Source organism: Vanrija albida (assembly GCF_041260175.1).
Source record: "Vanrija albida strain AlHP1 chromosome Unknown contig_6, whole genome shotgun sequence".
In the NCBI taxonomy this organism is placed as follows: Eukaryota; Fungi; Basidiomycota; class Tremellomycetes; order Trichosporonales; family Trichosporonaceae; genus Vanrija; species Vanrija albida.
This window is the reverse complement of record NW_027191425.1, coordinates 218,144-231,625: the sequence shown is the minus strand read 5'-3', so window position 1 is coordinate 231,625 and position 13,482 is coordinate 218,144. Positions and strand designations below refer to the sequence as shown.

Below are 13,482 nucleotides of genomic sequence, written 5' to 3'. Positions count from 1 at the left end.
GGCGGCAAGGGAGGCGGCGAAGTGGAGGCTGCTACAAGTGGAGGCCGGGGTCTGCGTCGGGGTCGTTGGCGCCGTCGCCACCAGCGGCACCGTCGACATCCATCGACGACGGCGCAGCGGGCCCAGCAGCAGCAGGTCCCGCCGCGTCGGGCAGCGCGACGCCATAATGCGCCAAGCTCTCGCGCCCAACCTTGCCCTCGAGCACATGCAGCAGCATGGCGACGCGCTCCTCCTGGCTCGCGCTGGGGTCAGCCGTGCCGGCGCAGCTGAGCTCACATGACACCGGCGTTCTCGTCGTGCGCTGCGCGCAGGTCGGCGTCCTCCTCCTCGGACAGGAAGGACGCCAGCTCGGCCTGCGAGGCCGCGAGGTGTGCCAGCGAGTTTTGCAGGCGGGATATTTCTGCGAGTCAGCACGAGCTGGGCGCGGGGAGGCAAGCTTGCGCGAGGGCCCCCCGCCCGCTGGGCGGCTCACGCCGCACTCACCCGCCACGATTACCCCCACGTCGAGCTGCTGCGCTTCGGAGAGCGTGAATGGCTGCGGGTGGCTCGTTTGGAACGATGCCATTGTGGTGTGGGTGGGTGGCTGAGAGAGGGAGAGAGGGCGGTTGTGACTTGTGACGACGGCCTCCACCTTGAAATCGACGCTGACGACAGTCCCAGTTGCCAGTTGCCACCACGGCTCTCTCACTCTTATCCCATGTACGCCGCATGCCACCCCCTCACTCCTAACCTATGCATCGTCTTATGCCTGTACATGACTATCCAGCGCCGGCAGCGCCGCAGCGCCACCCCGCGCTTCTACACAACATGGGACATTCTACACCTACACCCGGGCCCCTGGCCCGGCCCACTCTATGCTACACGTAAATCTGGATCGCGCCCTCGCCCTGCTTCTGCGTCCACTGTCCGTCGACGAGAACGGCGACGTGCGCGCGCTTGCAGTCGGCCACGGGGCACGTCCACGACTGCTCGACCGGTGGCTTGGCAGCCGTTCTGCGCTTAGACTTTCTGGGCGACGCGCGCGCGCGCTTGGCCGGGCGCGCGTCGTCGGCGCCATCCTCACCCTCGCCCTCGCCCTCGCCGCCCTGCGCGCACAGGTCGTGGAGACACCGCTGGTCGATGAGGTGACCGCAGCGCAGCGCCCACACGTTGTCCTTGGCGTCGCGGTGGGCCGACGACACGCGCAGAGCGTTGACGCAGTGCGCGCACGACAGGTACGGCTTGCGCTTCTTCTTGGGCGTTGGCGGGATAACACGACCGGCGTCGTCGATGCGGATCGCCTTGTCGGCCGGGTCGGCATCGATATCCTCAGCCTCCCACGTTCGCGAGAAGCCTTTGCGCGCCTCTGGGACGGTGTCGGCGGACACCTTGGCGAGGATGGCGGCCACGTCGTTCTCTCGTGGGGCTCGCCCCATAATGCCGTCTGGAATAAGGGGGTACTGGAAGAGACCGGCGTTGGCCATTTGGCCAAGGGCCGCTAAGCGCCCGAAGAAGCCGCGCTGAGCAGCTCCTGCTGCGCCCAGAGGCACACCATCCCCCTCGTCGGGCTCATAGTCTGGGTCGACGAGGCGACGGCGGAGCACGCGGCGCGTGGGCATGGCACCAGCTGGGGGCTCGGGCGCGGCGGCGAGGCCATTGCCAGGCTGAAGATGGAACTGGCGGGTCGCACCGATGGGGTCGAAGCGAACCTCGCGGTTTCCGCGACGCAGAACGGCGCCACCGAGGCCGATACTACCCGCGGGGCGGTCGGCAGGAGCGTGGTTGGCAGCGAGTGCGACGGCGGCGGCGGCAGCGGCAGTCTGGGCCTCGACAGCGGCCAGGCGCTGGACGTGTGCTCGTGCGCGGGCGGCGCGGGAGAGCGCGAGGTCGAGCTCTGCGGTGACGGCACGGTCAGCTAATGGACAAGGAGGTAAGCTCTGCCACTCGTTGATGGGAGAACCAGGCAACGTACGGTCCATTTCATGGCGGAATCGCTCGTTGTCGAGGCGCTGCGGGGCTGGGGGGCGGGCTACCCGAGGGCGCGGCGGGGGCAGCGGCACGTCGTCGTCATCGTCCTCGAGGCTGAGGTCGATGGCCTCGGCGGCGCGGAGGCCTGATGGTCCAGCAACAGGGCGGAGTGGGGGGGAAGGTCCGGTCGTTGAGCGGCGTGATGGTGACGGGCGGAAAGACGAGTCGCGACTGCTCGCCGCGACGGCGGGGGAAGGGCGGTCGGGGGAAGGCGGGAGGCTTATGGGCTCGGGGGTGGGCGTGCGCAGGTCTATGACCCCCGACATTGTGGGGTGTGGGCTGTGCCGCTGGGTTGGGAAGGGGGCTGTGAGGTATGGGGCGGTTGGTTGCCTGGCTGGATTGGGTAACGCGTTGTTGAATGGGTGGTGGGTGGGTACTGGGTTAGGGCGACATCGGCTGGCGTGGGTGTCGTGATAGCGCTATAGGATGGTGGGTATTGTCGTGTCGTGAGAGGAGTGGAGGAGTAGAAAAGAGAGAGAGAGTGAGTGAATGGAAAAAGTGAAGAGGAACAAGGAAAGACAAACAAGAACAAGGTCGTCGTGAAGCAAGCGGGCGGGTGGGCTGCCAGGCTGGGCTGGGCTGGGCTCAGTCATCCACCCCACGGGGATCATGACTCTACGGTGGCAAAAAATGTGCTCCCGCCCGTCCACAACAGTGACTGTGGCACCCGTCGATGCCTGCCTGGCCCGCTCTGCAACGACGATGCATCATTACTATTAGCTACACTCCCAGATACGAGGCTGTCTATAATGTGTTTCTTGTTATATGTTGCGAGATGCCCATGTGCAATGTGCAGTGTGATAGATAAGGCGCCTAGAACTTGGGCGTGAACTTGGACTTGGCGCGGATAGTGGGGCCATACTTGTAAAAGACGAACGGCACAGGCGCAAGCAGCAGGCTGATAAAGCCCAGGAGCGAGGTGGCCCAGTGGGTGCCGAGCTTCTTGTACATCTGGTTGGCGAACAGGGGGAAGCCGGCACCGCACGCCGAACGGACGACAGTCGAGCCAGCGAGCGCCGAGGCAGCCGACCAGAGGTAGACGTCGATGATGTAGTTGAACAGCGAGACGAAGAGGCCGAACACAGAGATGCCCATGAGGCCGCCGGCGAGGACAGGCGAGATCCAGTGGATGGACGGGTACGCTGTCCAGCCGAACCAGAACATGGCAATGACGAGGAGCCACGCGCAGCCCATGCAGAGCTCGAGGCGCTTCTCCGGTGCGGGGGGCGTGGGGGCAATGCTGGCGAGGTACTTGCGGTACCTTGCGTCGATCACGACAATGTAGAAGATTGTACAGAGCGCGCCGCCTGTGAAGAAGCCGAGGAAGGCGAGGCCGTTCTCGCCCGTGTTGAAGTGGTGGACCTTGATGAAGACGAAGGGGAAGGCCTCGAAGAGGAGGTAGACGACGCCGTACACAAAGGCCATGTAGATTGTGATGAGGAGGAGGATGGGTTCCTGGGCGAGCATGATGAACGGCTTGAAGAGGATGTCGTTGACGCGCTCCTTGATAGTGACCTCCTGGCGCTCGACTGGGGGTCAGCGTTGTTGTGGGGTTTGACTTACTCGGCGCGTACCAGCGGTCGTCGCCCGTCTCCTTGCGCAGGCGCGCCGCCTTCTTAGCGAGGATGATCGGCGCGTACGTCTCGGGCAAAGTAAAGATGATGAAGAGGAAGCACACGCCAGCGAAGATAGTGAGGATCCAGTAGATCCAGCGCCAGTTCGTGCCCGTGACCTCGATGAAGCCCGAGATAATGGGGCCCAGCGACGGGCCAGCGAACGGCGCGAGGCCGAACAGCGCCATGGCGCGGCCGCGGAGGTCGCCGTCCCAAATGTCAGCGAGGAGCGCGCCCGAGTTTGTGAGCGGCGCCGCGGCGAACGTGCCGCCAATGAAGCGGAAGGCGAGCAGCGCGCCGACGTTGGGCGCGAGCGCGCACCCGACCTGCATGCCGACGTAGACGACGAAGGCGACGAGGAAGACGGGCCGGCGGCCATAGATCTCGGACGCGGGGCCCCATACCAATGGGCCAAGGCAGTAGCCAGCGACAAAGAGCGAGATGCAGAGGATGGCCACCTCCTCGCCGATGTGGAAGTGGGCGATGATCGGGACCGTGATGCCCGAGGGAGCAGAGGACGAGAAGGTCGAGTTGAGGACGAGGATGCCGCCCAGGGTGGTGAGGTACCAGCGGTACGCGATGCTCCAGTTCTGCGGGGTCAGCACCCTGGTCGCTGCCGACGGTGGGGGGCTCGGGCGCACCCTGCCCGGCGGGCATACAACTCACCTTTGGGTTGATCTTCTCGCCCGGCTCAAACTTGACGGCGAAGGGGTCCGGTCCCTTGGCCTCGCGCTCCAGCTCGCGCTCGACCTCCTCCTCGCGGCTGCGCGCCGGCGCGAGGCCCTCCTCCGCGTCCTGCCCGGTGGGGGAGACGCCGCCGAATAGGCCGACAGCGGGCGGGGTGGACAGGGCGCGGGTCAGCGTGCGCATCGGCACGGCGCCGTCGCCGCCCGTGTAGGTGGGCGGCTGGTGCGGCTTGGTGGACGCCTTCTCGTGCCGCTCGCGGTTGGGGGGCTCGGCGACGGCGCCCTTCTCGACGTCGAGCTCGGGCCACGCGCCCTTCGCCTCGTCCGAGGTCGTGGGCGCCGTGTTCACCTGCGTCGGGGTCGACGGGACCGTGTGGAGCGAGTTGGGCATGGTTGTCGGCGACGTGGGTCGAGGCAGCGGCGCTAGTGGAATGAGGGTGGGTGAGGAAACTGGCCGGTGTTGGAGGCTGGTTGAAGTGGCCGGCTCCTGGCTCGAAGGGGCTTGAGGCTGCTTGATTATCAAAGGGAGCGAGAGTAATGGGCCGAGAGTGAGAAACCGACAGCTGCAGCAGTGAGAAAGGGGGTTGTCAAGGCCGGCGTGCACGCCAGGTTGTACAAGAGCCAGTCAGTGTTTGGGGGGTCGCTGCATGAAGGCCGCAATCTGCTTTATAAGAGACCAGCTGATCGACTCGAGGCGGCACAAGGTCAGAGAAAAGATCGAATGCGGCAGCACCGCGGAATGTCCATGTGATGTAAATAACACTACTAGCGGGCGGGCAGCCAGTCAGGGATGGTTGCCGAGACGTCATCATCGCCGCTGACTGCGGCGGCAGCGGCAACAGCAGCCTCGGTAGCGGCAATGCTCAACTGTCTACTCATGCTCTAGTCAGCCTGCTGAGCGAGCAGCGGAGGGTCGAGTCGACGCCGACCCCGCCCCCGCGCGTGCCGACTGTGCCGGGAGGTGCGAAGGCTGCGGCGACCGACTCAAAAGTGGACGCCGCAGCAAGCCTAGACCCGTTATCGTGCGGGGGCGGGGGCGGCATGTCCGGCAGCCCATCGACCAGCCAATAGTGGGTGCCGGATACCGACCGTTACGGCCGAGAGGCACCAACAAAAGTCGCTCATGCATGTTGCTGCAACCATCACCCCGCGCGATAATCTGTTCGACAATGCGTACGCACGCGTCGACGGGCCGATGTGGAAGATCGCCCGGCGGCCGGCACGCTCTCCCGGCGCCCAGCCTCGGCCTGTGCCCGACCGGCCCGCATGCGTAGCTGCACAGGAGACCCCGCAGGCGATAGGGCGCGCCGGCGGATCAACCGGCCATCGTCTTTGCGCTATAATGTCTTGTCCGCGCACCACGCAGCCTCCTCACTCGCGATACGGCGGCAGCGTCGTCACCCCCGTCATGGTAGTCCGCACCGACGGCGCGCGTCTTGGGGCTGGCGGCGCTGTGGTCGGGTATGTTGTTGGCATGGTCGCGCCCGTCACGGTCGTGCGGAATGACGGCGGGCGTACCGACACCTGGTCTGCTGTCGGGACGGACGCGTAGCCCTTTGTCCCGGGGAAAGGGAACGGTGTCGGGACATCGTTGCCCGCGTGCAACGCCTCGTTCTCCGTGTTCAGGTCGACGAAGCGGCTCGTGCGCTCCGCCAGCTCTCGCCGGAAGTGACGCCGTCCGGCGAAGAAGGCGAGGGCGCCGAGGAGCGCGACTCCGACTCCGGCACCGATCTGCAGGTAGGTTAGCAGTGCATGGAAGAAGCCGCGGCACAAACTCACGGCGATGCCCGCGATCGCGCCCGCTGACAGCTTGCCAGAGCTGTGCGACCCCCCGCCGGTGCCCCCAGTGCCCCCAGTGCCCCCGGTACCCCCGGTTCCCCCAGTGCCAGCTGTGCCGCTCGGCTGGCCCGGGTCACCGCCAGTCCCGTCGGCGGCGATCCTGCTGGTCAGCGCCGAAACACACTCCAACTCACGACGCAGAGTAGAACGTCGCGCTGTCGAGCGCCAGCTGGCTGCTGCTCAGCGAGATTGTCAGAGTGTACGTCTTGCGTGGGTCCAGGGTCTGCATGTGCATGATGGACCCGGGGTACACGTATGAGCTGTTCATGTTGGTCGAGATACCCATGTTCGAGGTCGGTGGGTAGGGCGGGTCTGGCGTCCACTTGAACTCAGGTAGTGAAGGTCCGAGGAAGCGCGTGCCCTTGAGGTACATGAACGCCGTGTTGGCCGGCACCGGGATGGTGACGGTGCCGGCGCCGGTCGAGGTGCGGTTGATGAACGAGTGCGGGATGAAAGGCTGCCCGCCGACGCCGCCGATTTCGTTCTGGACAACCCAGGTGTCTGAGAAATTCCACGCCGTGTTGGCGCGGCCGTCAACCACGGCCGGCACAGTTGTCACCTTGACCTCGTCGAATGACTTGCCGCGGCGTCAGCCGTGACCATTACTCGTACCCACGCGTCCGTCTCCATCATGCACGTGACTGTGATGCCCGAGATTGTGAGTCGTCCGCCGCCGGTGCGCGTCCACTGCGACACGGTGCCGCGGTGCGCGCCCAGACGCGCCGGGTCGAGGGGGTTAGCAGCGACCGCAGCGGCGAGCGACGCGTTGCCCAGGCTGTTGACGACGCCTCTCGGCGGGTTGGGGAAGATGAGCGAGTCGACGAGCAGGCTCATGCCGTCCGCACCGGGCTGCAGCGTCGGCATGCCCTGGTTATTGTAGGTGGTCGACACGCCATTCCACATCACCATCAGTGGCTCCGAGCTGATCGTGTTCCACGCCTCCCACCACCCGTACACATAGAACTCGGTGCCGGCGTACACCCAGGAAATCGACCGCGTCCCGCCGGAGGACGCCGAGTTGTTGGCGTACAGCCGCACCGAGCCCGTCCCGACCATACCCCGCTGCCAGGTGGTTGGGTCGATGTCGGAGAAGACGGGCTCCCAGCCATCGTAGTACGAGAGAACGGCGTCCATGGGCGAGAGAGACATGTTGAACAGGAGGGTATCGAGGGCGGCGGCGCGCATCGCGCCGAGGGCGAGCACCGTGGCGAGGGCTCCTATCGTCCGTGCCATGGTCGCGGACGAGGTGATGGAGCAGCGTCAAGACGGACGATGCACTGCATTGTGGTAGTGATGCCTCTTGAGCATGGTCGGCAGCAACATGGCAAGAGAAACAGTGGTGGCCAGTCCAACGAGCTAGGCACGCGACCTCTCTCGGCCCGCGGCTCGGAACCCACTATCCCTGCGAACGTGCGCTCCCTGTCGGCGAGTCGGGAGGCGGCTCTCAGCGGAGGAAGGGGTGCGTGACGGCAGAACGGTGCACGCGATTAGCATCCGAGGTGGGGAGGGAGTCATCGCGTCGTCATGGATAAGGCTGGGTGGGGTGCGCTGCATGTCAGCGTTGCTGCGTCCTAGACCGACCTACCGCTGGCGTGGATGCGAGCGTAAGCCACTAGAGATGGAGATGGACTGAGCGGGCATGGATGGGGAGCGTTGAGCGCAGGGCAAGGAAGACACAGTTGTTGACGGCGACGCCGGCCGAGTGAGTGGATGGTTGTGAGTGCGTGTGAGTGGGTTTGGGTCGTGGCCGACACGCACTCTCGGCGCGCTTCCTAACGGCTCAGTGAGAGGGTTGAAGGGCTACACCACGTCGTAGCAACGCTCACTCCTCGGCGTCGTGGTGGGCATGGGGAGTTGAGAAGGGGAGTGGTGGGAGGAATGGCAAGAGAAAGGTGGGTTGGATGAGAGCAAGGGAGAAAGGAAGGCGCGTCGGTGATTCACCGCCCCTGCGAACGGCGACTGCTGTCGGACAGCTCACTCACTCTTCTCCACTCTACAACCATGCATGAGATACAGAGCTCGCAAGTCCCAAAACCCAATGTCGACCCTCTACGAATGAACATGGCTCAGGCCTGTCCTCCCCCGCTCCCAAGCCCCCGTTCTCCGCCCGCGTCTCCGCCTGCCTCGCCGCCCTCCTGCCCCCCGCCGCCGCCGCTGGCCTCGCCCCGCTCCGCGGCCAAGCGCTCGTCCTCGACGCGCTGCGCCTCGACCACGACGGCAGCGAACGCGTCGATCGCGGCACCCATGCCCGCGAGTGTCGCCTTCCAGCGCACGTCGGCGTCGGCGAGCATGGCGTCGAGCTCGGGGTCGCCCGTGCTCCCGACGGCCGCGGGGCTGGGCGCCGCCTCGGGTGTGTCGCCGTCATCCTCGCGTGCGTCACCGTCGCTCGCCCCGTTCTGAGGTTAGCGGCATCCAGTCACCCGACCCACCCTCACGCGCAGCGTCGCGCGGTCGACAAGCACGGCCCTGCCCCAGTCCACGAAGGCGACGTACGCGCCGCTCGAGCGGCTGCTCGCAGAGCACTTGCACCCCTGGCGGGAGCAGTGGAAGCACATCCGGACGTCGAGGTACCCCCGGCCGATGGGGGCCACCTTGAAGCGGGGGACGAGACAGGCGCGCGGCGTTCTCGAGCCGAGGCAGACGCGGCACGCGAGCCCTGGCGGCGCGCTACGTTCAGCTCGGCGGAGGGGGGCACGCACGGGTAGAACATGCCCTTGAGGGCGCGGGTGCTTATCTCCATGTGCGCACCGGGCCCGCAGAGGCGCGCCATGTCGGCGTCGCTGAGCTGGTGGCCTGGGGGCTTGTCGGCGAAGAGGTAGGGCGCTCGGGGTTTCGGCGCGGCTGTGGCGGGGGCCATGGGGTGACGCGGCCGGTCCGATGACATGGCGGGGGGGTTGGGACTGAATGTGAGTGGGGTGGGAGACCGCGGTGCTGAGTATAAGAATGGGTCGGGGGGTGCAGCCAGGTCGAGTGCGAGTGCGAGTCGAGTTGATTGTCGTGGCGTGTGTGTGCGCGCCCGTCATCTCGCCACCGCGCGTAAGTGCACACTCGGTCTGATGTCTGACACTCCTTACGCTGACTCGACCTCATTGTCTCCAGAGCGCTCTCCAATGCACAGATCGACCCGCCCGGCTTGCACAATGCCTCTCGAGTCTCGACTCTCACACGCCGACGATCACCACCCACCGATGCCATTGTCCCGGCGAGCTACAATATTGCATTCAAATACGGACATCAAACCACCCTCAAATACAGACACCAAACACCTCCAAACACAGACACCAAACCACCCCCAACCTCGACTCTCTCTACACGACCTAAACCATGCGCCTCGCCCCCGCCGCGGCACGCACGCCCGCCAGCGCGCGCTCGGCAACCTCAAGACGGTCGAGCAGCGCCGCCCTGTCCTTGACGGCGTTGGCGTGCAGTGCGGCGACGCGGGCCGCGGCGTTCTCGCCCAGCACGCCCTCGAGCAGGGCGATGCGGTTGTTTAGCCCCTGGCGCTCCGCGACCCACAGCGCCTCCTTGTGCTGGTGGCTCTGCACGACGGCCTGCCACCTCGCGGCGAAGTTGGCCTGTTCCGCCCGCAACCCCACGCCGAGACGGCGGTTCATCTCCAGCAATGCGGCCTCGGCATCGGCGTGCCGCTGCGTCTCGTAGTCCCACCCCCGCTCATGCGCCGAGTGCCGCTCCTGCTCGTCGGCCAACGCCTTCACGACCGCCGCGTGCCGCTCCCGCTCGTCGGCCAACAGCCCCGCCTGCTGGTCGTGACACTCGCAGTCGGCCTTCCACGCCGCCTGCACCTCGGCGTGGGTGCGGCGCTGCGCCTCAAACTCGTCTGCCTGCTTGAGGTAATGCTGGCGCTCGAGCTCCCACGCGGCCTTCTGCTCAGCGTGGCGCTGGTGCTTCGCCTCGCAAGCGTCATCATGCTTCTTGACGTGGCGCCGGCGCTCGGCCTCCCAAGCGGCCTTCTGAAGGTTGTGGTGCCGGCGCTCGGCCTCCCTCTGGTTGTCGTGGTGCCGGCGTTCGGCTGCCGTTTGTTGGTTGTGGTGCAGGAGCTGGGCATCGCACGCGGCCTTCTGCGCGATGTAGTACTGCCGCTCGGCCGCCCACTCGTCCTTCTGCTTGGCGAAGTGTTGGCGCTGCTGGTCCCACATGGCGAAGGCCTCGTCGAAGCGGGCGCGCTCGGCGGACGGGTCGACCTTGTCGCTCGCCGCGGGCGGAGCGTCGTCCGAAGCGGGGGGAAGGGATTCGCTGTCTTTGAAATCAACGGGTGGGGTAGTTGACGGCGAGCGCTCGGCCATCGTCACACTGGGGCACGTCTCCTCCTCGTCCTCGGAAGGCAGGGGTGTGAGCTCAGACATAGTTGTGGCGGGGCTTGAGTGCGCGAGCAGCGCAGTGGAGGCTGAGGGCTGGGCGGCCACGGCGGGGTTGGGCTCGGCGCCCGGCTGGTATTGGAGGTTGATACGCAGCCCGCCCGACCCATTCGCGCTCGCCTGGACGTCAGCACTTCCATCACCCAGAGCGCAACTCACAACTCTGCGAACCTTCTTGCTCTTCTTGTCGACCCACACGGCCGTGTTCTTGTCCACAAACGCAATGTACGCGCCCGTCATCAGCGAGCTGGCCGTGCACTTGGCGTTGAGGGGGATACACGTGTGGCAGATGCCCATGCTGAAGTACCCGCCCTCCTCGGCGACGCGGAGTGTGAGGATGCGGCACTCGCCGCCCCCGGGCTCACGGCATTGCTTGCAAGCGAGGTGGCTCGGCGCGCTGCGCGTCAGTGGGGTCTGGGGGCGGACGTACGGGTATTTGAGACCGGTGTGGTGCTCCTGTCTGCACTTGTAGTGCGTGGGCTCTCCGTAGCCGAGGTGTTCCATCTGCGCGGCGTCGAGCTCCGTGTCCTTGGGGAGCGAGCCGAAGAGGTATCCCGTGTCGGGCTGGGGCGTCGAGCCGCTGGCGGAGGGCGTCGCGGGGTCGGGGTGCATACTGAGGTGGTGTGTCAGCGAGTTGTGGGTGGGTGAGGTTGTGGCTTAGTGAAGTGGTGGGTTAGTGAAGTGGTGGGTGTTGTTGGGTAAAGCAGTGTCGAGGGCGACATGTGTAGAGCTGAGAGGAGACGGGGGGTGGCTCGGGATGATGGTGCGGACGCCAAACACGGGGCGACAAACACGCTGCGCCTCGTTGCCAGCACGCTCCACGCTCGTCGAACACGCACACGACGCGCGCGCCCGACAGCGCAAACAGACGGACGACAGGGGATGGGCTGCGCGCGATCAGCACACACGCCACGCCCCATCCGTCTGTCTGTCACCGTCGAGCGCGCGGCCTGGGGAGCGCCGTCCTCTTGCAGATTGTGGGGTTGTCGTCGTCTCCCAGTGTGCATCGTGTGTGTGTACAAGCAAGCCCAGTACTCAACGCCACCTATCAGTCGCGCTCGCCCGCCGCGGCGCGCACGCCCGCCAGTGCGCGCTCGGCAACCTCAAGAAGGTCGAGCATCGCCACCCTGTCCTTGACGGCGTTGGCCTCGAGCATGGTGGCGTCACCCACCCCGTTGTCCACCCCGCTCGCCTCGAGGACAGCGATGAGCTCAAGGAGCGCCTGGCGCTCCGCGTTCCACAGCGCCGCGTTGCGCTGCTCGTTGTTCATAGCCTCCTGCCAATTCAGGAGGAAAGCGCGCTCCGCGTCCCGCCACGCAGCCCTCGTCCTCCTGTTCTCGTCCTGCAGCGTCACGATAATCTGGCGCTTCTCCTGTTCCCAAGCGGCCGCCTGCTCGGCGTGCAGGCCGCGCTCGGCGGCGAGCTGGGCCCGCGTCTCGGCGTGGTACGCGCGCTCGTGGTCCAACGCTGCCCTGTCGGCCGCGTGCTGGACCCCGTCGGCGCCCCAGGCCGCCTCTTTATCCGCGTGTCGTTGCCGCTCGTCGGCCCACATCGCCGCCCGCTGCGCGTTGTACTCGCGCTCGGCGGCCCACGCCGCCTGCTGTTCCGTGTGGGTTCGGCGCTCGGCCTCCAACGCGTCTTGCGAATTATCGTCGTGCCCGCGCTCGGCCTCCCACTCGTCCTCCTGCTGGTCGATGTGTAGGTGGTCCCAGTCCCACTCGGAGACGGCGGTGTCGTCGTCCACGCGGGCACGCTCGGTAGTCAACGGGTTCCTCCTGTCCCTCGCCGACGGGGCGTGGTGGAAAACGGTAGCGCCCGCCCCGAGGGATCCATCGGCCAGCTTCTCGCGGGCGCCGACGTGGCCGAGGATTTCGCGGACTACCTCACAGTCTGCAAAGTCGACGGGCGGAGTAGCTGAGGGGGAGCGTGCAGCGGCAGCGGTCGTATAGGGCCTGGGATCTTCAAGAAGTCGGACAGTCGAACGCTCAGTATAGGATCTGAGCTTGGCATGCGGCTGAGACTGGAAGTTGATGGGGAGACGAGCTGACGTGTTTGACCTCGCCTGGTCCGTTAGCCAGCCCAAGCCATCAATAGTCAACTCACGACCTCCAGGACCCTTTTGGTCCCCTTGTCGACCCACACGGCCGTGTTCTTGTCAACGAAGGCGATATAGACGAGCTTTCTGTGCGTGGTGGCCGAGCACTTGGCCCGACCAGTGCAGGCATGGCAGACACGCATGCTGAAGAATCCCCCGTACTCGGCGACGCGGAGGCCCATGATCCAGCACATGCCGCCCGGAGGCTGGCGGCAGCGCTCGCAAACCAGGTGGGGCGGGGCTCTGCGATGAGCCGAGTCAGCTCAAGGTCCTGTTCACCTATGTAAACGTACGGATACTTGAACCCGGTGTAGGATGGATGGGCGGACACTTTGTACACGGGCAACCCGCAGCCTATCTCGGCCATCTGTGCGGCGTTGAGCTCGGTCCGCGGAGGGAGGGAGCTGAAGAGGTATTCTGGCGCGCTGAAGGGCCTGGCGGGGTCGGGGTTCATGATTGCTCGCGTGGTGGTTAGTGTTTTGTCGAGCAAGTATGTGTCGTGAGTGACATGTCAAGAGTTGGGGGGAGCGGGGGGGGATGAGCCGAGATGATGGTTCGGACGGGAAGCACGGGGCGAGGGAACAAGCATCGCCTCGTTGTCAGCACGCTCCATGCGCACGCGACTGGTGCTTCGCCGACAGCAAACAGACTACAAACAGACGACACGAGACGGAGGCGAGACGACCACCACACACGCCACGCCAAGCCCCAGACGGGACGTCGGGCAATGGTAAGTGCATAGAGCGATGAAACGAGTAGGGTTACTAGGGATGGACGTTGCGCGGCACGGGCCTACTGGAGAAGCTCGCCACGCCAAGCCCCATCCGTCTACGTCCCGCGTCGTCTTCGAAACCGATTGTGGCAGT

The 13,482-nt window shown here is 65.9% G+C and overlaps 6 protein-coding genes across 6 annotated transcripts; all 6 read right to left on the bottom strand.

Moving 5' to 3' along the window:
* Window positions 1-31: 31 nt before the first annotated feature.
* Q8F55_007450 (uncharacterized protein) lies at window positions 32-565 on the bottom strand (the record flags this gene model as incomplete). The annotated part of the gene is made up of 3 exons (XM_069355880.1): window positions 32-242; window positions 277-400; window positions 484-565. The coding sequence occupies 3 exons, from the start codon at window positions 563-565 to the stop codon at window positions 32-34; spliced, it is 417 nt and encodes a 138-aa protein (XP_069205721.1).
* A 292-nt stretch (window positions 566-857) lies between these two features.
* Q8F55_007449 (uncharacterized protein) lies at window positions 858-2,273 on the bottom strand (the record flags this gene model as incomplete). Its single annotated transcript, XM_069355879.1, has 2 exons — window positions 858-1,894; window positions 1,952-2,273. The coding sequence occupies 2 exons, from the start codon at window positions 2,271-2,273 to the stop codon at window positions 858-860; spliced, it is 1,359 nt and encodes a 452-aa protein (XP_069205720.1).
* A 547-nt stretch (window positions 2,274-2,820) lies between these two features.
* On the bottom strand, window positions 2,821-4,697 carry Q8F55_007448 (uncharacterized protein; the record flags this gene model as incomplete). The annotated part of the gene is made up of 3 exons (XM_069355878.1): window positions 2,821-3,536; window positions 3,571-4,210; window positions 4,287-4,697. The coding sequence occupies 3 exons, from the start codon at window positions 4,695-4,697 to the stop codon at window positions 2,821-2,823; spliced, it is 1,767 nt and encodes a 588-aa protein (XP_069205719.1).
* Window positions 4,698-5,677: 980 nt separating this feature from the next.
* On the bottom strand, window positions 5,678-7,378 carry Q8F55_007447 (uncharacterized protein; the record flags this gene model as incomplete). The annotated part of the gene is made up of 4 exons (XM_069355877.1): window positions 5,678-6,037; window positions 6,086-6,245; window positions 6,280-6,722; window positions 6,758-7,378. 4 exons carry the CDS (start codon window positions 7,376-7,378, stop codon window positions 5,678-5,680), a joined length of 1,584 nt encoding a protein of 527 aa, XP_069205718.1.
* An 833-nt stretch (window positions 7,379-8,211) lies between these two features.
* On the bottom strand, window positions 8,212-9,029 carry Q8F55_007446 (uncharacterized protein; the record flags this gene model as incomplete). The annotated part of the gene is made up of 3 exons (XM_069355876.1): window positions 8,212-8,541; window positions 8,575-8,812; window positions 8,845-9,029. 3 exons carry the CDS (start codon window positions 9,027-9,029, stop codon window positions 8,212-8,214), a joined length of 753 nt encoding a protein of 250 aa, XP_069205717.1.
* A 433-nt stretch (window positions 9,030-9,462) lies between these two features.
* Q8F55_007445 (uncharacterized protein) lies at window positions 9,463-13,070 on the bottom strand (the record flags this gene model as incomplete). Its single annotated transcript, XM_069355875.1, has 6 exons — window positions 9,463-10,641; window positions 10,681-10,918; window positions 10,952-11,085; window positions 11,693-12,583; window positions 12,625-12,859; window positions 12,910-13,070. 6 exons carry the CDS (start codon window positions 13,068-13,070, stop codon window positions 9,463-9,465), a joined length of 2,838 nt encoding a protein of 945 aa, XP_069205716.1.
* Window positions 13,071-13,482: the final 412 nt, after the last annotated feature.